General features: G+C 38.4%; 1 protein-coding gene across 9 annotated transcripts in view; it reads left to right on the plus strand.

Moving 5' to 3' along the window:
* The window catches only part of BCAR3 (BCAR3 adaptor protein, NSP family member), an 80552-nt gene that overhangs the window by 41153 nt on the left and 12756 nt on the right, over positions 1 to 26643 (plus strand). For 8 of the 9 annotated variants that reach the window (XM_071436257.1, XM_071436256.1, XM_071436255.1 and 5 more), the window contains one exon: positions 4896 to 4935. In XM_071436257.1, coding sequence (XP_071292358.1) covers positions 4896 to 4935 — 40 coding nt within the window. Of the gene's footprint in view, positions 1 to 4895; positions 4936 to 17477; positions 17635 to 26643 lie in introns of those variants that run through there. The other variant, XM_071436263.1, reaches the window with a different exon arrangement.

Below are 26643 nucleotides of genomic sequence, written 5' to 3' on the forward strand. Positions count from 1 at the left end.
TACAGCAGTTCTGTCTCTGTTAGCAGCCATGCAACAGCTTGGTACATTTTCAGGGTCTCAGGCTCCCTTTGGGCCTCTGTTGTCTTTACTCAGATTTGGCATTGGCACTATTGGTGTTGGAACTATTGAGAAGATAGTTCTCGTGATTTCTCTTTCAGTGGGGTGGAAAAGAAAATGTCCCCAGGAAAAGTCCCTTTAAAATAAATGGACAAATATATTTTCATGTATCAAATACTGGCAATGTGTCCCAATGTTTTTCCCACAGGTACAGCTATAAAAGTGTGAAGTAGCACAAAGCTGACTCAGGGCTAATCAGTTTCTAACACTGTAAGAATATTTATATAGGAGCTGAATGATAGGGAAGATTTGGGCAATTTGATGATATTGTTGTGTCTGCACTGACTGCACTGCACTGAAATTCTGTTAAAGTTATCACAGCTAATTTATAATTGTAGCTGATTTTTCTGTGAGGATGCCAAGGGCCTGGAAAATGCAGATGCTTCATACAGCTTAGTGTGTCACGGTCTGCAGGATTTTTTATAGCAGCAAGAATGAGAGGAGGTCATGTACAACGTTAGAAAGGTCGAGGTTTTCATAGAATCAAACAGCTACAGAATACAGCATATCTGCTTAAAGATTTTTTATTGAAGCAGTCCTATAGAGAACTATTGGACAAACTGCAGAGTGAAAAACAGATGATGTCTGAGTTACTGAGATTCTGGCTATTCTCTAGCACTCACTGAATTGAATAGTGGATGTTAGGATTGAACATCAGGATTCAGCTTTTCAGTTCCAGCATTGATTGTGATTATGTAAGAATTTTATCAAATATTTTAGAAGAGTGACTAGTTACCAGGATGTTAAGGTTTTCTTTACCCAGTTTTCATGTTTGGTTGCTCATTGTCTTCAAATCCATGCAGGATTTGAAACTGGCAATATGACAGTGTTTAGTTTGCCATACCAAAAGTATGATTCAAGTTGCTTACAGTGATTTTTTTTTCCTTCATTTTAGCTAGTGACTGTTCATGGTGACAACTTCAAAAGGGCTTTTTTTAATCTTTTAACTCTCCCCACACATTTGGCCATTGTTCAGATGTGTTGGGAAGTAGAGAAATAGCACAATAACAGCTGAATTCTGTCCCCCTTTCTCATCTCAGTCAGCTCTAGTTATATTTTGAAGGGGTCCTCATATAATGATGATTCCTATTTTCTGGGAAATTATGTTGTTTCTCATAGTGGTCAAATGTATCACTACTTGCTCATAGACAGTCAATGCCAACCAGTATGACACCAAACTCTTCATTGTTGCAGCAAATGTTGCTATGGGGAGAAGAAGAGGGAAGCAAAAGAGCCACTTCATGTTTTTTGTTTTCTCACCTTCATCTCTTTCTGGGCTTGCTGAAGCACCACACTTGTTTGCAAGCTCTGTGTATTTTCTTGGCCGTAACAGCAAGAAACCCATACATGAAAAAAAAGCACATAAGAATCTTGATAAGAATCTTGAAACTGGAATGAAAAGAAATTGAGATCATTTCCAAGGACGACCAGGGACAGATTAAAGGGTTGTATGTCTGCAAGATCAGCCAGCATTGAAAAGGGGGTTGTCAGATGTCAGTCTCTAGAGAGAATGTGTTTCTGGCTAGGAAAAGCCTCAGAATCATGAGGGCTAAGATTCTGGTCAGATGTTACTGGAGGAGTGTTTTTGTTTCCACAGATTCCACATAGACCTTGTGTGTGTGGAAGAGGCAACAGAGGATTTACACTACTCAGGAGAATGCTTTAATTGCATGTAGCAAGTCAGGTTCTTTTTTTCTTCTTTTTTGTTCCTATGATTAAAAGCGTGCAGGAAAGGGATTTTGTTTTGTCACAAAATGAGGTGATAGCAAGAGGTGGCAGCAATAGCAATACCCAAAATAGATGTGGGAGTCTGCTTGCATCCCTCTCATGAAATCCTTTCTGTGGCAGAATGGGTAAAGAGCATGAAGCCAGTACTGTGTGTCCTACTGCACACTTAGCTCAGCTTGAGGTCTTCTGAAGACTTCTCTGTTCGTGGACATCATTCTGTTATAAATAGGCTTTTTATCTGAGTGGAAGTAGGTCTTATCTGATTATTAGGAAACCAAAATGTATAATAAAATCCAATAATAATAAAACTGTGAGCCCACAGTTTACACAGGACTGGTTGACTTATGTGCACACTCCAATACATCATAAATGTTGTAGGTAAACAGGTGCAAATGAATACAGCTGTAAAGTCAAGCTTTTTATGAAGACAAACATTAGCATTACTTGAAAGGTAATAAAATCTGATGAAAGATAAGAAAATATTATTGAAACCAGCCTTCAGTTAAATCGATTCTAAGAGATGGCAGAACCTGCTACTCTCTTTCATCTGATCTGTTAGTCATCTGAAAGTATTAATTTTTTTTCTACAGATCTTCTAATAAATGAGAATGTGGGTTCATAATTTTTTAAGATTCTTTGAGAGGGAAAGTGAAAATAAAGAAACATTGCTAACAGAGAGCTGAGATTCAGGAGTTAGTTTTATTTGGTTACCTTCTAGTTATTTGGGCTAACTGCTTAATCTGGTTTTCAGTATGTAATGTGATAGTATTGAGGTGGAGTCAGATTGCAGGAAAATGCAGTAGTTAATCTTTACTATTAGTTACTACACATCAATGAAAGTTACCATTCCTTGACAATAACTTCAAAAAATTTGCACAAAGATGAACAAGGGAAGATGGGGGTGAGAGGATAGATCAGCTTGGAGACAGGTATCTGAGATGAACAGTGCTCCAACATAAACATCTTTCTGTATGACTCAGGATGAATAGCAGGGGTTTGTACATTTTGTTGTGGGTCTGCTTACCAGATAAAATACTACAGTTCTTGTGAAGATACTTGTTACACCATCCATTTCCCAAAGCCAAACATTTTCAAAGCACTTCTGTCACATGGATGCTGAAAGGAATGCAGGTCACTACTTCCTCTGCTCTCTTCTACATGTCCTGCTTTATATACCAGTAAATAAACTGTTTTGTCTTGAAGTTTTTCTACCTCTTTCCTTTTGCTTTGGCTTGATCTGTCCTAGAGAGCATTTGCCTGGTAGCAGAAGGTGGAAGGGAGCAGTGGAGTCAGTAGGAAGGCTGTTCTGCAGGAGTGCAGACCATAACAAAACACGTTCACTGCCAGAGTAAGCGGGTTTATTCTTTCAGAGTGTGTTGCATAGGCTGTGCTGGTAGACCCTTTGTCCTGAAAGATTCCACAGGCAAGTGAAGAACTAAACTGAAAAGTTTTTCAGTAGCATTTGGTACTGGAACAACTTCCCACAGATCATTTGAATGCGAGAAGAAATCAGGTGTGCTTAATGACTTTGCTGAACTGATTAAAAATGGGATTTTTTTTTCCAGTCAAATTGAAAAGTATTGAGAAGAAAAACGTCTCTTCTGTTTCAAAGCTTTCTTTTCTTTTTCCTTTGTGCTTCACCCCTGTGTTCTCTGCTGTGCTTGTACATGCTTTATGCTCATACAGTTATCAAGCTGATCCTTCTTTGTATATTGCATAGGAAAAAGTTTCAAATGGTCCAAATTTTATTTCCATTGACTCCAGCTTTTTATTCTTTAAAACATCAGCTGAGAATGCAATTTTACCCTTGATAAATACTGAGATAATATGAAACAGCAATGCATGATACAGCCTGAACAGTAGAGCACCATCATTTTATGGGGAAGGCTCGGTATTCTGGTATTGTGGATTAAAAACTGTTAGAGAACCAGACTAAAATTTGAGTGTCAAATAATAACATTGTTTCAGATCATATGCAGTTACATTCCAAACAACATGGGGAATTCAGAGACTGTTTTCTGGATTGATTCATTCCAGTGTAACCCAAATTCTACATTTTTGAAGCTCCTTATTGGGTTTCTAGTGTTACATCTTTGCAACAGCTACCACAAAAAAGGATCCTGTTTCTAAATTTATAGAGATCTGTTGTCCATGTGGCAGACTTGATTGCTGCAACAAGTGCCTGATCCCTCTCTAAGTTTGCATGGTTTTCATTGTGCCTGGTTTATGTTTGTAGTTAAGGGCAGTACCATGTGTGTCATCCCAGCTTCTTAGAAAACATCCAGTCATGTCCTGCAAACTCTGTTAATCTGCTAGTTCTCAAATAGAAACAAATATACAAAATGCTCTGAAATAGAAATAAAAATAAACATGTATTTTATGGAAAGAGTTGTAACAGTGCAAGGCTCTTCAGTTAGGCTTCTGTGCCCTTTGCCATCTGTCTGTATAGAAAACCTATGATGATATTTTTATTTTTAGATTAGGGCAATGACTTGATTATCTGATGTTCAAATAATTGTGATGCTGAAATTATGATTATTTTTAGAAGTTCTTCTTTGTATGTATAGAAAGTGAATGTAGTACTTTCCACTTCCTCTGAGCAGTGCCCTCCCAGTGCTATCAGAGGCAGTAGCTTAAATGGAAAGACATAAAAGCAAAGAAATAAATTCAAAAGCCATTGAGAGAGCTCTCTTTTAAATTTATTTCAGATATTTTGAGTGCGAAGTAAGTATTCCAGCCATCTGTTGAAATATCAAGATTTCTTTTTTTTTTCCTTAAAATGGTGTAATTAGTTTTATTTCTCAAATTAAGTACTATTGGCTCCACTACATGTCCTTCTAGAAGAAACCAGTGATCTATATATTTGTTAAAAATGAGATAGTGTAGGCTATAAAGCTTTAACACACAAGTTTTAACAAGGATTTTAATGTGACCTAGTAGCATATTGCTCATATTAATGCATCTCTTCGGTATGAGGCTATATTTGGACTTACCATTTTTTTTGTTTGTTTTTCTCTCTGTCCTTCTCTCCTGGCACCGTTGCCTTACAGAGATCAGAATATTCTGGATCCTACGTTGGAATATGTCAAGGTAAGGTACTGTTTCTTACCCTCAAAATATTTTATTTGGTCTACACCCAGCACTGATAGAGCATTTCCAGTTGTTTGTAGGTAAATAGTGCAGCCATCTGTCTTTCGGTACGGAGAAGCTAAATATGAATGTCAAACTGTTTTCTTACAACTTCAGTGAAATACTTGTGGGCATTGTACTTTGGGTGTAGGTTGCATTTTTACATGGGGCTTCTTTACAGGTACATGGTGACTGCCTAAATTCTTGCTTTGGTTAAAAGAAGATTAAAAGAAGTTGTATTTTTTGCTTATGGATTTCTGGGGAAGTAAAGAAACACATCTGAAACTATAATAAAAATGTCAAATTTAGGTTTACAGTTTTAGCACTATACTTACTAAAATTATAGGTAAAAATTCACTTCTGGTCCAAGAAGTGGCTGCCATAGGAGACTCTCAGAACAGCTGCTGGATTTCTGCTCTGAACAGGGAGTTCAGTGCTGGGAGGTCCCTGGCCTCAATCGCAGCCTGGAGCTGGGATATGGTAGAGAAGGTCAAAAGCCTTCTCAAGAGTGCTGTGGAAGAGGGGATGCCAGAGGCATCGAAGTGGTGGACATGTTAATTGCTATATTTAATTTACTGTCTCACACTGTGCTGTACTGAGTATGCTGTTACAGTTTTAACAAAATGTGACTGAGTGGAAGGCAGAGGTATCATGTGCCAGTTCATCAATATGTGTCTTGTCTTGTTTCAGCAAGTTCTGTATTATAAATGTGGTTTCTGGGCTTTTCAACTTTCCTGGTAGAAGCTTGTCTTGGACTCTTGTCAGTAGCAGTGGTGCTAACCTTAGTTATTAAAACTTTGATGTTGAGGAGGAAAGCCTGGGGAAAAGAGACTTACAAGGGAGAACACAAGGGTTACCAATCTCTTCTCTTCCCCTTCCTTTTTCAGTTTTTCTGGTCTATATCCTTACCTTTAGTGAACTTCAAGTTTGGATCCTAGTTCAGTGGTTTTATAAGAGGAATTCTAGACAAGAAATCTCAAACTACAACTTTGAAAAATATGCAGAAATTGCTTTCTTATAAATATAACTCCCCAAAACATTTTTCTTGTCTGTAAAAGTCTCGGTTACTAATAAAACTGCTTCTAAAAATGTGTTCTTACACAGAAATCAGTCAATCATAAATAAAGGAGGTCTCTCATCAGTTGCCTCTAACTTTTTTTATCAGTTAACCTTAGCTGTAAAAATTGTGGGTGAATTCATACCAACAGGATTTTGGACTCCCTTTGTTGGCTTCAGTTTTACCAAGTATATGTTCATTGTTTTCTGTAACTGACAGTATAGTAACTGTTATAAATTTTCCAGATCCTCAAATACATTATGGTGGCAGGTATAAACTGCCAAACACTAACCTTCTCAAGCTGAAAAAATCTATTTCTGCAGCAATGTTTATACCACCATTGCCATTTGCACAGGTCTCTTTGGTGTGTAATCTGCACATATGTAGTTTGAGCTAGCAGGTAGGCTTTCACAGATGTTGCTTAAGTAGTAAAAAAATACCTTGAAATGAAAAAGGGATAGTAAGAGAAGAGGGAGAAAACAGCAGGAGTACTTTTGGGAGTTGTATTTTGCTGGTTCAGGATATGAGAGTTCTGAGTAGCACATTTATATTTTCTGGTGCACAGGAAAATATAGTTAGTGTTGTCTCAACAGAGAAGTGTTGATTTACTGAATGAAAACACATATAAACTTGGGTATGAAGCATATGTGATGTATCTCTCATACAAAAAAACTCACACTGGAACTAATTGTACATGGTAATTGTGAAGTCTTGATACTGATTCTTGTTTCTCTCATGTTGCTATTGAGGCTGGAAAGAGAAGAGAGACTTTGGATTAATTTGCCTTGAAAGAATTACACTATGGTGAAAGTAATACATGGCACAAATTTAAGTTGTGTTAGGGTAGTTTGGCTGCTGGCAATTCTACCCAAGAGTTACAGTCCCAAGCAAATTGTACTGTGTCAGGGCCCTGAGGGCACTAATTGTTCTCAGGTGTCCTGGCCAGCCTCACTTGGGATTTCACCCACACCCACTTTATCAGGCTGCACAGTCATACCTACTCTTCTTCAAGACAAACAGCTAGTTTTAAACTAGCTGGATTTAAAAAGCAGTTTTACAAAAAGACCTGGGCACGGACCAGTGTGCTGCTTTTGGTTGTGTGCTGGTTCACAGTGAGAACATCATCATGTCTGTTGTGGCCATAGTGACTACAAGCAGATAGACTGATGGTAAACTTCAGAGCTGAGTGTAGCACTTTGCTTTTTAACAAACCTTTCCTTGCTGAAATCAGGTGACTGAAAGTAGTATAAATAAATCCTTGTATTCAGAAATACTCTGAACAGAGGAAAGGCAAAATAAATTGGTTTTTTCTGCTGTTTTATTCTGTTCAAGATGCAAGACAGAAAATACTGATCATAATTTTTTTAAGAGAATGTTCTCTATAGATGAACTGTGGTTTCTAATTCTCTAAATTACATTGCTCACAAGTTGGAGTTTACTACGTCTTGAATATTGCTGTATTAGTTCATTCAAGATATAAAGAGAGCTAATTATGCAAAAGCAAGTTCTAAGGGGGGATGAAAAATGTACTCATTTGCTGGAGTCTGAGTAGACTGAAGTGTCCATATGGCTTCAACTCTTCCTTTGTATTCACAGTGCTGCTGAAACCATGGTCACAGTTAAATGGCTCTTTCAAAAAAACCCTTTTATGGTAGAAGTGAAAACAGGCCAGACTGCTTTGAATCAGGCTGCTACCCAATTCATGAAAGAGATTCAGGGACACAATAGCACGTTGTACATTCTGTGAGATTTTTACAAGTTTTATGAACCAAATAATAGATCCATTGGTAGCCTCTGCAGGTTCTTCCCACACCCTGAGCCTGCACATCCACAGAACAGATTCCTGCAGTAAGGGAGAAAGAATCGAGTGCTGGCAGATTAGAGTGTGTCAGAGAGCTTTTTGTGAGTCATTTTGATCAAATTCATGTGAACCAAAGATAGCTTTCTGTCCCATTCCTATTCACTAGAAATACTTCAGGATCTTTTTATAGAAATCTGTGCTGTAATCATTGAAGCTGTATCAGGGTGAAAAGAAAAAAAAGAGAGATTTCTTTCTTCCTATCAGGGAAACCTTTCAAGCATTTCCTCTGGAAATAGTGCTTAATAATTACAGAAATACATATCAGCAGTGAGTTGATAAATATTACTCTGGCCTGAAATTTTGGAGTTATATTTTATTCCGTTAGTGGAAAATGTGCAGAATTTATGACTGTCTGCTCAGCATGGTCATGAGGGAAGTTTATATTTAGATTCAGACTGGAAAAAACTGTTGCTGGTTTAAGGAAGTTCCAGCTGCAGAAAAAGAGTTTCTTGTGGACTTCTGTTGAAGGATTCTTGTTTGTCTCAGCCTCACAGTATTAATTTCTTTTCCCTATTTTTACTCTTCCTTGATTTTGTTAGAAAACAAACTGTGATAGAAATTACTGTCATTCATCATGGATTTGGTTAGTGCAACTGAAAATAAAATTCTGATAACATTCCAGTGTGTTATCATTATCTCTAGCTTTGCAAAATAGGACAGTATTTTGTGGATTTAATTCAGCTTCAGGGAACTTATATCAAGCTATGAGATTTATTGATGAAGTTTGTATAGCTAATTGCACAAATTCATAATATTGTGGATGCCAATCCAATGTAGGCATGGGTGTTTGACTCTCACAATTTTACTCGCTGAAGATACTACGGTAAGAGTGTGATCAAAAGTAAAGTTTATATGTGTGTATGTAAGTTCAGGAAAGTTTAGGAAAAAATCTGTGTCAGCATGACAAGTAGCCACAGTTTGGGAAATAATTTTTCCTGATGACAGTGAAATTTCCTTGCAAGCAGCCTTTTTTTAGACATGGAAATGTATCAGAGAAATCCCCCCCTCAGTGGAACCCTTGCCAAGTGCAGTGCATTGCTCTCTGCTGTGTGTCACATCCTGCAGAGACTTGCCTGCTGCAATGCGAGCTGGGGCTTGTGAGCACAACATTTGTTGGGTTTCTGCCTTGGCTGACAGCATTAAGTAACAGAGCTGGAGGAATGCCTGCACTAAGGCACCACATGATCAGGAGGTTCTTTTTGAGTCTCTAGGGTGGTTTAAGGACTTCTTTTCCACACATTTTGCAACTGCAGCAAGGACAACAGTATCACAGAAGGTGCAGTTATCAGATGGAATGTGGTTTTCTGAGGAGAGAAGCAGTATGCCCATGTGGCCAACTTGGACTTTACACATCTCTGTCACTACGGATTTGTCATCTGACTCAAAGATCATCAGTGATGTCAGTAAGGCTTCAGACAGACACATTTCCTCTTTTTTTATGTTTCTCTGCATAGCAGGAACAGAAGCTTCACAAACACTCCACAGCAGTTGCTTCTTGTATGTAAGCTGTATGATTCAGACATAAAAGATTCTGTTAGAGCCAATCTAATATTAAATGCACGTAATTTTCGGTCTCAGTGAAACCTTCGGTTTGATTTTTGAAGGGTGGTTGCTGGTTGTGCACTGCCCTCTGCTGGAAAAGAAACACTTGACTGGATATTTTTAATCGAGTCATGGTTATTCAAATCACATTTCATAATAATTTCTTTTTAACTCTCGTAGGACCCTGACTGTTGGAAATTGGTTGCTTTTTCTCAAGAGGCACAGAATCAGAAAGGGGGGGGCGGGGGGGTGGATTTTTCCTCTTCTCCTTGTCATCAAGTTATAGAAGTAGTATACTTCTATAGGTACCCCTGAGATTGTCAGAATAGATGTTCTGAGGGCAACTATTTCTTTAAGTATGTATGATAATTGTTCCTAAAACAATTTCATCAGCCCAGGAAAGAATTTTAAAAAAGGACTTAAGGAGTTATATATATTGTTGAAATTCAGCTGCTCGAAAGTATTTAATTACCCTGAAATCATGGCGGGAATCTTGCCCTGTTCTTTTGGAGTTAAAGAAAAATTCTCTTATTTGATATAATGCAGTTATTCATAATTAGTGGTGTAATATAACACCCAAGTTTCAGTATTTTCTCATGTAAAATTTTGTTTGACCAACAGGCTGGTCTCTGGAAATAAGATTGTTTCAGCAGTTCTGTAATGTGTTGGCTGCAAAGGGATGAATAAAATGTAAGCTGTGCTTGCAGTGAATTATGCAGGAATTATGATTCTGCAGCTCTGCACGACAATGCACTTTCAGTCTCCTGTCCTACTTCATATTTCCCTAGACCACTGAACCCCAAGTTAGCCTGTTCCTGTTAGGAGCTACTTGCTCTTTCCCAGCCCCCATTGCCTGAATGGCCTGGCTAGCGCTAAGATCTGGGTTTTTCTGTGGTTGGTGGGGTTTGTGGGTTCTCTTGGTTGGTTGAGGTTTTGGGGTTTTGTAGATCAGGGGTGAGGGAAGTTAGTGTACTGTGAGAAGGAATTTTTTTTTCTTTGTAAATGATAATCCTTTTATTAATTGAGTCAAGTGGATAGCAGCTTCCTAATTATTCTGGCCTTCATTATGAAGTCTTTTAGCAGTACATTCCCCTTTCTTGATGCTGAAATGGAGTTTGGGGTATTTTGCTTATGGGAGCATCTTCTGTAATGCTGAGGGTGCTTTAGTAAATATAAAATGCTGATAATTCTTAGAGCAGCAAGCATCTTTGTGCATGTTAATGGTTAATCTTACATGTTATCTTACCATGCATTTGACCCAGTTAATGTCTGTATTCTACTTCTTCTGTTATTACTCATTAACTCTCAAGTGATGTCTGGTCTAGAGTCCTCAAAAAACACTACATGCACTGATATTTGAGTTGAAAACTATAAAATTACTTTGCTCTAATTTCCTTGGCACCAATAGTAACACTGGTGGCAGTAGCTACTTAGTTGAACTTGTCAGTACCTTTGTTAGAGGATCAGTGACTACTGTCAGGTCTTACTCACAGATGAGAAACATAAGCTGGAAAGGTCTGAATCTGAAACATGGGATAGAAGTCCTGGGGTACAAAATACTGGTCTTATTTTATCTCTAGTGATCTTGTGAAACTTGTTTTTAAACTAATTACCTGTTTTCTCCAAAATATTAATCCCAGTGGCTCTCAAATGCTGAGAGTTATCCCAGAATGGTTTGGGTTAGCAGGGACTTCAGAAGATATCTAGTTACAATCCCCTGCCTTGTGCAGGGACACCTTTCACTAAACCAGATTTCTCAGGGCCACATCCACCCTGGCCTTTTGATAATATATCCAAGTCAAAATGTCAGTGAAAGCAAATATGGGTACGTGGTGATGTGCATTTACTTGTCAAAGAAAGAGGAGAAAAAAGGGGTCTGGTTTGTAGCTTTCATCTTTTTGAAGATGGACTAATAGCAAAAGCTGTCAGCTGTTTATATTTAACTCTCTGCAACACCTTACTGTTGATCTTTCACTGTCTGTAAGCTCATGAGCCACAAGGGGGAGTGAGAATATTATGTGTGGAGAGCAGATGATGATGATGTTGATGACGAATTTTTTTCATTAAGCATTTTGGGTCTCTTACTGATAAAGCCTTGAGAGGTAAAGCTCCTCATCTCTCAGAGCTGTATTTACAGATAATAATTAGAATAAGGCTGGTCCATTGTGTCTGTCCTGCCTGGTTTTGGAGACACACTGAGATACAGTTTAGCCTGCAGGGAGGGCAGCAGGAGGAGCGCTGGGGGGTTTCAGCTGGGATGTCATCTACTGCTGTGTACTGTCAAAGGAGCAGGTTGGCCTGATGTTTTTGTATGTCAGATATTTGTAGAAAATAAACATCTACACAAATAATGGAGTATAATGTTATGTTCCTTGTCTAGAATACTTCGATGTCATTTGCCTCCATGTCCTCAAATCCTTCTGTTAGTAAAACATTGGGAGACTTTTGAAAAACCAAGCTCTGACAGAGCCCAAGTGACTTGTAAGTTTTCTTTTTTAGTGCTGCACATCCAAAATATACATCCTCTGTATAAAAGGGAAGTATTTTAGGCTATTCAGGAGTTTTAGATAATTAGCTGGTATTTTAAAGGTATCTGATTACCCTGGAGAAGTAACACATTTTTTTTTCATCTTTCCATTATACTTAGAATTGATTTAAATCTCACACAAACAAGCACTTTCCTCTGACAGGACTGGGGAGACTTTCAAATACAGAAGTCTGAAGTTAACAATTGTCTTAATGCCTTATTTTTATATGTGAGACAGCTCTGGTATGCTGGCCAGCAAAGCTAGTTAGACTAATGACAGCTAAATCAGCAGGAAAGAGAAGGTATTACCCATAAACTGTGAACTAATTCTGAAAGAAAAGGAAATTCATGCCTTTCCATATTTTTTTCCCAGTCCAAGGAACAAATTGAAGGAATAATAGGTGGGACGTTACAAAATTATTTCATGTTTGTACGGGGGTTGGCAGACAGTAGGTGGAGCTCAAGAATACTTACGCTAGTTTTTGGTAGGCTCAATTAAACCTGCTGGTGGATTCATAGGGAAGTGTCTAGCAGGAAAGACAGACTAACTGCCAGATTACTTTGAAAAAAATTTGATCTTTTATTACTAAAACATATGAATCTCAAAGGCATTTGCATGTCTTAAAGTGCAAATTAAGACCTAGTAGGAAGCTCATAAGCAGGTTGGGCATTTGTTTCTTGTACCTGCAGACCTGGGGTTTTATACAAGGCAGATTTTCAAAGAGATTTATTCAAGCAGCAGTGTAAACTAAATAGATGCAAATTCTGTTTTCTCACTATTCCTGTACAACTGCAGTTTATTTCTGAGACTGCCTCACGGAACCACGATAGAAAGGAGGAAGAAATTAAGCTGACCTCTCCCACACCACACCTTGCAATGCAAACAAGGGTCATTACAGCTGCGGCTCTGTCTGTTGGTTTATGATCAGACACTGCACCAACAGCAGCATGCAGGAAGTGAGGTTATCTCAGAGAGCATGGAAGAGTCAGTTCTGTTAAGAATTGAGACAGGAATGGTAGGACATGAGCGGGCAGATGGGACTTTGTGTGCCTGTAGATATTTGAGTTAGGAACAGTTAAAAAGCCTTCTGACAGTGGTGTCATCCCCTTTCTTCCACTTATTCTACACTTAATAAGTGTTCAGCTGTAAAGTTGGGCACTACCTGTATATGGAGGCATCTGCCCTCAGAGCTTTGTGAGAGGCAACGTGCCATATCTGCAGGACTTACTGCTAAAACCAGCTGGGAGTGGGCATTGTGAAGATGCTTGCATGGACAAATTATTTATCAGTTGTTCCCCGTTTCCTGACTTTTTCTTACATTAAAAAGAACAAACAACTAGTTATGGCAAGAACTCTTATGTATTAAATGAAAAATGTTTCAACTGAGGATTTAAGTTACTTTCTTTTCTTTGTTTTTTTTCTTTCAAATTTTATTCCTGTTGTACTTTCCTACAAGCCCAGAGCTGCCATTTTGTAGCCACAGGCACTCAGACCATAGGTCATGCCATGTGTGTGTAATGGGGACGTGTCCATGGGACGTCACTCGTTCAGCAGCAGTGCTCAGGGCTGGATCTAATCAGATTTGTGCTCTTGACCCTTGTACAGTGCTTCTTTCATTTACAGCTGGCTTCCTGCCTGCATTGTTTACTTCCATTTAGTGCAGTGAAATGTAAAGCATTACATGTTTCACTGAATATTGTTAGGCTGATTTGAATACTTAAATGAATAGAGCATTGCAAAGCAAAGTGGCTAGCCAACAATTCCCTCATCTAATTTAGTCTGAAATTATTTTTCTTTCCCTAATATGAAATCACAAATCATCATCATTCTGTATGTGAATTCTAAGCACTCTCATGACTGTGACTTATATTTGGTTCAAAATAACCTCTTGTAGCTCTGGAAATTGTTTTGGTAACTTTAGACTGCTTGTGAGTTTTCTAGCATTTATATTCTCAAGGAGTGTGGTTGCTTTACTTGAGCACTTAGAATCTTGAAGCCACTTTTTTTTTTTTCTTGTTTGATCAGTTGGATTAAATCAGCCTAAGAAGGTTCCCCATGAGCAGGTTCACACTATCCTGTGTGAGCACCTCAAACTCCTGCATATGCAATGTGCTGTGAGCAAGCTGGACACAGTTTAGGTGTGTCAAAGGAACACTGGGTAGTTTAAACTAGACCATGAAACTATCCTAAATAACTTCAGAGGCTTTGTAATAACAGATGGGGTTAGCAGAGACTCCTTAATTTCTGTTCCTAATGGGCTATTAGGAGCTCAACACAGAATATATGTTCAAGTGTCCTTGAACTGGCCATGGATTTCATTAACTTAAAAATCCTTTCTCATTAAGCTTCATTATCAAAGTTATGAAAAATAATCTAGCCAGCCATCCACAGAAATGATGAAGGGATTATCAGATAATTTAAGATTCTAGGAAGAATCTTTAAAAACTAAGAAATAAAGCTGATTGTTGACCGTTCGGTGCTGCATTTAAAATACATCAATAGATGACTTAGCAAAAGGATTGTATTTGATGTTTCTAAGGTACCATAAACAGGGTTGTTTCTCATGTGCAGAGTCCAAGAACCCAAAGTACCAGCAAAAAATTGAAGGCCAGGGGAGTGAATATATGACTAAGCCATCCTTTGTTTCTCTGAGTCAATATTTAAAAATGTAAATCCTTAGCTATGTATGAAGCATGACTGGAGCAGCCTGAAGGCTGTCCTCAGTCATGATAGCCGTCAGTGCAGGACATACCATACTGTCACCCAGAGATTTCTCACATACTCTTTGAGATTCCTTCCTGGAATGCTAATTCTCATACTGCTGTATCACAGTGTCTTGCAAAGGTTGTCATCCATTCATTGAGCTATCTAGGCAGAAGTCATACTAACCTTAATAAAAAGAAAAATACCTTTAGTTTAATTTTTAAACCATTTAAAAAGCATCAGCAGCTGCTGTATGGAATTGTACAGTATTCATTTTTAAGGTTCATTATTTCTGGCATTCTTTCAACATACATAATTTTTGATTATTTATTTCATTGCAGACAGGAGGTAAGGAACTGGCAGTTGCCATTTCTATTAGACCTGCCACTTCAGTCCTCCTTTTTTTGAAAAACTGGGGGCTTTTATTCTTGATGATGGATGAGAACCTTTGTTCAAATGTAGGTTTACACATTGATAGGTCATAATATTCCTGTCCTTTTTTTTCCCAACCCCATAGAGGATTCCTTTTTGGAACTTCTAATTCTTTTCAGAGTAGAAGTGATCCACCTTATTTGCACTGCTAAGTCAGCTCTTTCTGCTGCCAAAATAGCTAAGTCATCCTCAGAGCCCTTCTTGTCACTTACTGTTTGCATTGCTTGTCTTGATAATTTCTGTTCTTGGTCTTGCAAGTGAAACCTTAGTGTGTGATATTAATACTGTCTTGCCAGCATTGTAAAGCAAAAAACACCTTGACTCATGCAGTCTTGAATGTCATTTCCCTTTTTATCATCCCTCCCTCCTGCCCTTCCAGTTTTAAAATTGGATTAGGTTGTTACTATGAGAACATTTGATTAATATTCTTTAAAAATACAGTCCTTTATGAGATATCCTGCCACAGTACCAGAAAATTTCAGTCAAGAAACAGGCATCACAGTTGAGGCTTTTTCGTTTGAAGTTTTGCAGGGTATCTTTTAATCTTTTCTTCTCTGGCTACTTGCTAAAGCAATCCTGTGGAATTCCTCGAAGTGGAAAAATAACTCAAAGTAAATTAAAATATGCTGCAGCACAGTGCAAAAAGCAAAGGAGGGTACTTTCACATTCCTGTTATATTATCTACTTACTCATTGTTTGAGTTGGTCATAAAGTACTCTTCAGCAGGATTTCATCTTCAAAGTCAGTATTTTCAGCTTCTTTTCTGGCCAGTCTTTTTTCTTGCCAGCTTTATTACTTCGTAGTCCATTTAATGTTCTGTTCTTTTACTCCTACCTTGTTTTCCTTTTCTCAGAAGAGTCTCTGGCATAACATCTGCTACCCATGGCCAAGTAGTCTGGCTACCTTTCTGAGCATTCTGGGCTTGGTGCTTCACTTGGTGGTAGGCACCTGGAAACCTTCTGTGATCAGATAGGTGAGAGAACTTTACACATCCCTCTTCTATTCCCTTATTATCAACACTGAGGTTTCCTCTTCTTTTCAGGTAGGCACTCCATCCCATTTTCCTTGAAAGGCAGTGCACATTTTATGTCTTTTCTCAGTGCTGCTGCTTGGTTTGTGCACCAGTTCCTATTGCTGGATGCAGGCACTGAGGGCACTTCCCATTGTTCAGTCAGTGTGGGAAGGAGGTACTCTGTTACTAGGTGAGAGGTACCTTGCAAGTAATACCTGAGGCTATCAATAAGTATTTGTGTCCTCCTAATTATGTCATATACTTTTTGCTGATGAAAAAGACAAGCAACTATTCATTTTAACCACTCCTTGGGATTAATTTATTCTCAATCCAAGATCTAGAATATCTGTGACTTCCATAATTTTTGGTACCACCCCAGTAATAATTGATTTATCTCTTCAAAGTTTCTCATTCTTAAGTGTCACAGGCTGTCTTGTACTCCTCAGTCCAGTCCATTTGGTTTCCTTTCACCAGATCTGTTAATTAGGCTGCTGTGGAGGTGATGTCTTGTCTCTTACGGTTGTAATTACCCAAGTTGTTTGCCTCTTTTTTGCCCTGGTTCTTGAGAGAGCCTTGAGGTATGTCAGGCAGATTCTTTGCTGATGAGCAGTTTGCTGACTGGTCAATAAGCTATGGACTGTGCTGTCCAGGAGAATGGAATCACAGGCATAAATAAAACTGCTGCTTTTTATTTTGTTGCGGTGCTTACTTTTACTTTGCCAAGTCAGACGTGTTTGTGAATTCAGTTCTTTCTTTCTCAAGCAGTTTGCACAATGCCATGGGACTATCACCAAAATAAAGCTGTCCACTGAGAGTTTTAAATACTGAAGGTACCTTGGTTACCTGACAATGACACTGACAATGTTTACAGGGTTGGTTTCTTGCTATGTTTTTCAAGGACTCTCTGCCAGAAGCTTCCTAATTAAAAATAAACAGATTTACCATTTTCCTTGGTTACCAAAGCTCAGTTCCTACAGTTGTCAAACAGTAATCAACTGCTTTTCCTCTTTTTTTTTTTTAATGTGTGTATAAATGAGGATGCAGGCAGAGATGTTGCATGATTGAGCTGGAGCAACTGATTAAACCTTTATCAGCGCTGGGAGACAGTCAGGTACTGTAACTCATCAAGAAGGGAAGTTTGGCTTGTGCTGATGCCTTAAACGCATCTCTGAGGCAGGGAGTGCCAAGCTAGAGGAGTAGGATTTCACTGGTGAGTGGAACAGATCACATGAGGATTCTGGCACTATCTCTATGGCATGCTGGAAGCCAGGGCTCCCTGAATTGATGGGATCAGCTTCAGCTGTGGGAAGTGTCCCAGACTGAGTAGGGGGTGTAGCAGCACCGGTAGGCAGTGGTGACACTGAAGAGCTGCGCCTCAGAGCACTGCTAGCAGTGACTGTTCATCTTCAGTCTGGAGGAACCACAGGCAGCAGAACTGAAAATGCCAAAGGATTATAATGTTTTTCAAATGCTGATTGCAGCACTTTGCTGCTTTTATCATCGTAAGTCTATTATCAGAGTTAAGGTAGGTGCTCTTTTTCAACTGCAGTGTGCTAGTCAGCAACCTTTCAGTTTTTGTTTACAAGTGTTTGTTTTTATACCGTGGTTGGGTACAGAGCGTTTCTCTTATAAAGAACACCTTTACAATTCACTGTTGTCTCAGAGAGAAGCTTGAACAACAAAACTGCTTGAAAACTTGCAGTTTTGTGAGTCTGAAGCTGGCTGTCTTTATGTTTAGGGACTAAGGGAAAATGCCCTCTAAGGAACTTGCTGAGGAGGATTTTAGCCAATTTTCAAGTTTTCAGACCATTTGGTTCCCTAACTTTTTTCATCAGTATAAGGAAAACACAGGCAATTGTGCTCAGGATTGCAGGTGTTTCTTAAATGCTTCAGATAATTTTAGATTTGTCCTTATATTTTAGATATTTTTAAATTGCAAGATACACAAAGTCATGTGCTCCTAAGAAGGTTTGGATTGGAATGAGTCTTTGAAGGTCATCTAGTCCAATCCTCCTGCCACGGGCAGGGACATAATTTACTTAATGCAAAAATGCTCCATATGCCCTGTAAGTAGAGGAAAAGCCTTTATAATAATTTTAAGTCACAGTAACAGAAGTGTCTAAGTGCCTTGGGAAATTGTTGTCATGTGGGGCATCTAACTACTTTTGATGATCTGTGAATGACACTTTTAAATCTTTTTATTTAAGATTAGCATGTGAATTATTCTTTGACACCGTGGAGCACTTGCAGTAAGGAAGGATGTGAAGGTTGCTGTCTTCTGGCCCTAGCTTTCAAACTTTGATGGAAGCACTTAAAGTTGGGAACAGCTGTCCCCTTCTCTTACCTTCAGTGATTTAGCCTTATAACTGTCCATTTCCGAAAGTGGGGTGTGGGGCTTGACCTTTTGGGCACTCTGCAAAGTGATTTTGGTCAGATTTGTTTCTTCTGACTGGGACAGATGTCAGCAATTATCATCACAATAGAATGCTAAAGATGCTTTATTGTGCTGTAATTGTTTTTTCATTCTTGTTTTCAGGCTTAATTCTCCAGTTCTAGAACTTTTTAAATGACATTGGGGTTTATTGTTGGCTGTCACAGCAGTTAGAAAACTTGTTCTTGACCATGCAGATGCCCTTTATTTAACTTGGCATGAATTTCTAATACCTAAAATAACGGTGCTGTTGTCATGGCAACTTTCCATTTAGTCTAATCCATATAGTCTCTAGAGAAACTAAAACATTAATAGTGTTTGCTGTATGGAGGGTGAAAAATAAAACCTTTTATGTAGAAACAAATTACAGTTGGGATCTTTCAAAAATAATATTCTATTTAAAGAGATTTGCAGCATTTAAAATAGATTTGAATGCATGTGTTCCAGTATGCAGATTTAGCAATAGTTAAATTTGATGAACTGCTATTTGAAGAAGTTTGGATGGGAGGGAACTGGGGTGCATTTGCTGAGGAGAAAGTGGCTGCAGGTATAGAAACAGCATGTGGTCAAATCAAGTAAGGTCTGAACCTTGGGGCCCATGGTATGGATTCTGTGAAATGCTGAAGGGCCTAGGATGCTATGAACAATAAAATGGTGTGAAATAAAGTCATCAGTTCTTAAATTTTTTATTATTTTTTTAATCTTTTAAAAAGTTAAGCAAAATCAATTTGTGTAATTAGATGAAGTTAATTCTTGGTTTTAACAGTAATTACAAGTGGAAAGAAATACCAAATTGATCCATAAATAAACATGCTGAAGTTCTCAGCTACCCCTGAGAGATTCAGACATTTTTCTGCATTGAGCTAAATTTATTATGTTATCCAATTTAATTGAAAGCAGCATGTGGGCAGTCTCAGAGATGCCTTGTTGTGTCCCACCAAAGCACAGGAAGCAGTACAGCACTTGAGCACTCATTTCAGTGTGTGAAACTGAGGTCTCAACAGCAGATATTTGGGTTATTTCCCCATTCATTAATAGAAAATATAATGATCAGTGCAGAACATCTGAACTTGGATCAACTCATTATTGAGTCATGATGTGCCAGTACCTTTAATGATCCCATTTGGTTTTTCATAGCTGTTTATTGTCAAGGTCAGCTTTTACATTGAGGGAAATAGAGAAACTTCAAGGCAAGGGGGCTTCTGTTTGTGTTTAAAATAGAAGTGAAGAGAAAATACTAAATTGTGACTTGTGCCACTTGCAAGCCAAAATCTTTTTCTTTAAATTTCCATTTTTTGGAAGAGGAGAAGTACATTAAGACTAAATCAGTGATAAATGGTGACTTAAAAAATGTGGAGGTGTAAATTAATGAAATTAACTTTGCCACAAGACAGGGATTTTTTAGTACTAGTCAGTATGGTTGTCATGATCAGAGGGGGAAGGGCCTTGAAGTTCAAGTATTTTCATTCTTAATTCTCTGCTATGATTCACCCTCAGCTGAAGCTGCACAAAAGGGGAAAGCCACTCCAGTTCTCAGGACTGCCAAGTGTTAGAACTTGCAGCAGGCTGATGTAGCACATCAGTGAGTAATGCACTAATGCTGTGAATGTGACATGAGTAAGAAGCCTTTTATGAGCAGCTCCTTACTCTAGTGCCATCTCTTATCTTGGGTGAATTGCAAACACTTTTTATAGATAGTAGATCTTAATTAATATTTCTTCAGTGTGCAGTGATCTAAATCTGTTCACTGGCATCCTCAGGCTTCATATATCCAGTTTCAGCATGTGTGTGGAGGCAGTTGGGTTTGATAACACATGAGTTACATGTAATCACCACGCAGCATTATCAGTCTGCCTTTTCAGTGTTAGATTTGTTATTGTTGGAGAGGGGCAGATGTGAAAAGACTGACTGCTCAAAATTATGTGAAATTTTGTATAGCTCCCTGAGCTTTGATTTCCCATTGTCTTGTTGCAGAGTTTGAGTTTTGATGAGTCTTATATTATAAAATTCTTTTCAATTTCCCATGGTAATTTTATAGCTACACTGCAGTAAAAGTTCGATTATCTTCTATCATAAATATGTAGATAGCACAGGGTCCACTGGTGCTCTGCTAGTGACTTCTGTTTGATGGGAATGGCAATATTCTTCAGTAGGTATTTATGTATTTAATTTCTTGGTACTACCTATTATTTAGGTATGCCTCAGATTAAAACAACAACAAAAAACCTTATATAACTGCTAATATAATTTAATTTGGAAATGCAAATCTCTAGGGTCACTTAGTGGGGAATTATGATTTGACTAACACTCAACTCGGTATTTCTCAGGGTCTGTATTCCAGAAATTAAGCTCTCCTAGCTCTGAATGTGGTTACAAAGAAATGTGAGGATTTGTTGTAAGTGTGGTGGTGTACTGGAAAATGGTTGTTGAATCCACTAGAATTAAGTTTTCCCATTACCTTCACTTAACATTAAACTGATCTTTGTACTAAAGGTCTTTTTTTAGTTCCCTCATTCTAAATAAGTATCTTGCTTATTAGTTGTCATGGTTTGAGCCCAGCTGGCAGCTGTGCACCAAGCAGCCACTCACCCACCCCACCCCGGCAGAAGGGAGAGGAGAATCAAAACTAAACCTTCTAGGTTGACAAAAGAACAGTTTATTAATTGAAATGAAGTAAAATATAATAATAATAGTAAATAATAATAATGAAAGAGGAAAAAACCCAAGTGATGCCCAATACAGTTGTTCACCACCCACTGACTGATGTCAGACCCTGTCCCTGGACTCCTATCAGCCCTGCTTCCAGGTAATTCCCCATTTTATATACTGGGCGTGATGTTCTGTGGTGTGCAATATCCCTTTGGTCAGTTCAGGTCAGCTGTCATGTCTGTGCTCCCTCCCAGCTTTTGTGCACCTCCTCACTGGCGCAGCATGAGACACAAAGAATCCTTAACTTAGGATAAACATGACTTAGCAGCAATCAAAACATCAGTGTGTTATCAACGTTGTTCTCATACTGAATCCAAAACACTGCACTGTACCAGCTACTGAGAAGAAATTAACTCTGTAACAGCCAAAAAATTGGCTGCCTTCCTGTGAACACAGCCAACTTCTGTTGTTATAGCAGCAGAGTGAGAACATGCGCATGATGGAATTTACTTGATTTGTAAAGAGCCATTGCAGTCCTGGAGAAAGTTTTCATGGTAATTTGTTATCTTTTCATTAGTAACCTCAGAAGTTGTCACCAGTTACCTAAAGAAGCATGCAGAAACCTGGTGGCTTCAAAATTGCCACTCCCCTGTATTAATTAATCTCTGAGTAAATCACTCATTCTGTACCTCCTCTTACTTAACACAGCACTTGCTGTAGTCCTGTGTGAACTTTGTGCCCTCTGGAAGGTTACAGAAAGCTGCCTCTGTGAAGAACGTTCCAGCAGCTATGGTTCAATTTCCAAGTCAATCAGAATATGGATTCCTGTCTTTTTCCAGTTAGTTCTTTCCAGTTAGTTCTTTCTCAAACAAAAGCTATTCAGAAATCACTGTCTGTTTTTGTTTTGTGAGGCCTTGGCCAATGATGCTGCTTTTCTGTACAGGAGAAAATAAGATTGACGAGAATGTTTTTGAGCAATATTGGAGCATTTGGTTCTACATGTAAATGCTCAGTGCAAGTGTGTTGTGTTTGGTGGCTAGTTAGTAGAGTTATAAGTGAAATGATACACATTGCACTCATTATAAATTCATGTGATTGAATATTTTTAAATGCTTGTGTATTCATAGTGACAGATAGGCAGTCTGGTTAGGATCACAAGGGCACAGGATTAAAGACTGAAAGGATCTCTGCAGCCAGTGAATTATATATTGATCCAGAATTGGAACTTTGACAATAAAATGTTAATTTTCTGTATGGACAAGTTGACTGCTCTCTAGTGGCTTGGAATTAGAGAAATTTCATTCTTTTTCACTTTTCCAGACGTTCTTGGTGTCCAGTATCTCTGTGTCCTCTCTCTTCTTTCCTGTCTCATATGTTTGTCTTCCCTCCTGGTGTTTCCTGTTCTTGCCCCAGCGTCTCCTTCATATTTTCTGTCAATTGGTCTTTCTGTAAAATTATCCACTTGGCTAAAAGATATGTAAATCTTACAAAATTTAAGTTGTTCATTAATCACAAAGTTTGTCCCATCTCCTCATTTGTTTGGAGGCTCTGTAGGACCTAGTGATTTTACCCAGTCAGAAAGTCACAGTTCAGCATTCATGGTGTACTTAAGCAACGTAGCAGGCCTCCAGTGTTGGAGAAAAGAGCAATTGATGAGGAATCTTAAATATGTTTGGTTTAGATGGATTCAGTACATTTATTAAAACTTTAAACAAAGTACTAAAATTTTGGGAAAGGTATGGACTTGACTTTCTTCCTCAGACCACACTTCAGTTTTCACAAAGCTGTTTTCATTTATCCCTAATAACCATTTTATTTTCTTTTTTCCTGAAACCTTTTTTCCTTCAAGGCAACAGGAAATCAGGTGGTTCCAAGGCTGCCTGTTGGGCTCATTTAACTGTCACCTGGCAGAGCTGTGTAAAGCACCAGGAAGTAATTGAGATTGGATGGGAATGTGGCCCCCTTTAGTCTTGTACCCATAACAGACCTTGGCTGTGCTTTGCGTAAATAATGCTTTGCCAGAAGGATACAGAGAGAGATGATGTGAATTTTGGCTTCATCTCAGCTGAATGAGGGGCTCTAGCATGACAGATTTTGGACCACTTCCAAACAGGGTCTAAAATTAAAAGCCTTTCCCTCATAATTCAAATTGGTTTAGGAAAAAAAAAGAAGAAAAAAAATTCCACATCCAAACAAATACACCTTAAACACATAATAATAAATAAATAAATAAAGCAAACACATTATCACCTTAGAGAGTAATTAGTTAATATCAATACAGAAATAACTGTGGGACTTCTCTTTGTTTACTACCAGCCTCATACAGTGCATTATTCAGCACAGTCTAATGTGAAAAATTCCATTAGGATGGTTGACACAGGAGCTTGGTATAGCAAGTTGCCTTTGAAGAGTGCCAAACACTCACATGAAAGTAACCCCTTGGATGCATAAGCAGCAGATTATTGAGGAATTCCCATCAAAATATATTGACAAATTTCAGAGGCACAGCATATTGTGGTGGGTAAATAATGTCCTCTTCAAATTTACCCTAAATAAGTTCATAGTTTGATGTTTTATTTCATTAAACTTTGATATTTTCCAGGTTTTGGTATGCTAGATTAACATTTGCCTGGGAAGAAAAAAGTAAAATAATATGTGACATTAAGCATAGCTTCTTACATCCATAAGCACAGTTTGCTATTGGATTAATGGTCCTGAAGTAGAAATCTTTGTGAAATATAATAAACTGCCAAGGAGTTTCTTAGTTTATAACTATTGACTGAAATTTTTTTCTCTCCTTCTAAAGTCTTGGCTCTCTAGGTTTTCCACAGTGTATGTAAGTAGGCTTGAGGGCTTTTGCCAGAGGGTGATAATATTGTATTACTAGGTAGTTATGTATTTTTATTTTAAGGACCTGTTCACAAAACAGGTCTGTTCACAAAAGCTCAGCATGGCAGAAATATCTTAAAATAGCACCAGGACTGGAAACAATGCAACTAAAATGTGAACAAACAGTTCTGGAAAACACACACTTATGGGGAGTTGTTTGTAGGCCAGGAAGAGCATCTGTATTTGAAAACAGTGGCTGCTGACTTGATTTGCTTTTTTATTCCAGGGATATCTGACAGGGTTGTTACTATTAAAAATCTCAAAATATTTAAACTGGAAGCTTCCCTGTGTTGCTTCAACCATGTTTTGTTGCAAAATACATGAAAGTCTTTAGTTTTTCCCTAGATTATTTTTAAATTTCTTTTTACCATCCACTTCACTACCTAGTTGTAGATGTAAATTCAGCTTTCTTTCTGTCATTGAGTAGGAGCCAACAAAGTGTCTTAAGCAAAGAAATAAAACAAGGAGATAGTACTGAGTTTGTCACTGGGTAGTGCAAATTTACAGCCTCCTATTGCTGCCCATTAACTTTTGGGTGCTGTTGGGAAATGAGGCTGAAGCATCTGCATCATGCTGTGTGCAATAAGTCACCTTCTCTTTTGAAACAAAGCCCACTGGCCTAGTTAATAATTGTTGTAAGCCTACCCTCTTCTTTATTTCCAGGCTCACATGCTTTCACAAGCTGTCCCTGGAGTGATTTTTGAGTCTTGCATGATGTGGAGTTCAGGGTCTGCAGAGATTCTTGCAGAGCAGAGGCCTTGGGTGTAGAGTGTAGCAGAGAAAGGTGTTGGCTGCTGAGATTACAGACAGTTCATCAGTCACCATTGTCCTTCTGTAGGTTCTGTAAGAAATCACTCTCAGTGAACAAAAAACTGTCCAGGAAGACATGCTATTACTGAACTTGCTTACCTAGGCAGCTTTCCCCTTATGTATGCTGGGATTTGTGCTAGCCACTGGAGTTCTTTCACTAAGTTCTGAGTTGCATAAAGATTATTTAAGTGTGTTTGCTTCATCTCAGGAGACATCTGACCTCTCTGGCAATCAGAGCATATTCCACGTGGTAGATGATGGTGGAGAGGGTTTTTAACAAACCAATAGTTAAGAATGTTAACCAAACCAATTTAGTTGGTTTGGATTCCTTAAATGTTTTTCTTGCTGTCTTGTTAGATGTAGTTCAAGTTCAATATATGTTTCATTAACTTCATTTGAGTAGTGAAAAATCCATTCAACTACCAGAAGAAACTTCAGGTTTCTGTGCTGTATTTGTAATTATTGTGTATCTCTAAGTGGATCATCCTGCTGTTTTTGAGATAATTCATGTCAGTACCATGGATGAAACTAGTCCATTTCATCCTATGTAGGTCTTTGGTTCTTCATCCTATAGTTGTTTTTGTTGGCTAAAAGTATAACTTTCCTAAGCTAATTCAGTTACTGTATCTTTGTATCCCATAGTCTGTTCTATTTTCGGTAGCTCTGCCTACCACTGAGCTACAGTGAGATGCTTTTGGAAAGATGGTAACAATTTCTGTAGTAGCTTTGGGTTCTTCAAGATCTCTATTCAGTCAAAAGCATCTTTTGAATCCTTAAATACAATTCACATTAAAGTAGTAGTTCCTCCAGAAGAGCAACAAAACACACAGCTCTGACTTTAAGATCTTGTTATACCATTGCAGCTGGATGTTTCTGTTTACCCTGGAGGGGGTATTTTAAAAATTCCCTAGCCACTTCCTTGTGCAGTCAGGGGAAAAGGTGCTTTTGAAAAGCCTCAGCTCTGTTTGTGTGCTCTTCACTCTACCTACAGCTTGTGTAGGTGCTACAATACTTGCTATCATTCTCTAAGACATGTGGTAGTGAAAGGACTCTTAATTTTAGAATCGTCTTTAAATGGGTCCCCAGCCATTTGAGTTGGGAAATAAAAGTGATAGGTGTGTGCCAGAGGTCCTTCACCTGTGCTGGTCTGATAGGTCACAAGGGTTTGGAGTGGAGAGGGCATTTTTGGCCTTCCCTGACTATATTTTGACACTTGAATATGCTTTTGGACTTCAATCCTCACCAAGCCTCTTCTGTGGCTCCTTGTACATCCAGTAACTTCACCTCTTCATGTTGTACATGGGTTTATGAAGGAGCCCTTTCAGTGAAGGTCTTGTTTCTCTCGTGGCATGGTTTCTTTCTGCAGTCTTCTCATAAAGCATGGAAGGAGTTGATGCAAAACCTTAATGTACAAAAGCACAAAGAATTTGCTCCTTGATGAACGTGCTTGTCCGTTTTGAACCAGATTTGTATGGACAAATAACACCCTATTCTGGTTCACAGAAGGGAAGCTAAGGTGAAAACTGATTCTTTACCAGCTTGTTTTTATCTTTTGCCTTTCTATGTTAGCTACTAATGTTTGCCTAAGAGAAGCCTTAGTTTTCTCTGAGAAAAGTAGAGAGAAGAGGACAATTTATCTCAGAATTTCTCTGGGCTCCCAGCATGTTTAAATTATCTTGGCAGCAGGATGCCTCCTCTGGCATTATTCCACTAAAAATCTGCTGTCTGGTCGTCTGTTGTAATTCAGTCTGCCTG

This window comes from Agelaius tricolor, unplaced genomic scaffold (genome assembly GCF_023055355.1).
Source record: "Agelaius tricolor isolate 1412-34295 unplaced genomic scaffold, bAgeTri1.0.p SCAF_11, whole genome shotgun sequence".
Lineage (NCBI taxonomy): Eukaryota > Metazoa > Chordata > Aves > Passeriformes > Icteridae > Agelaius > Agelaius tricolor.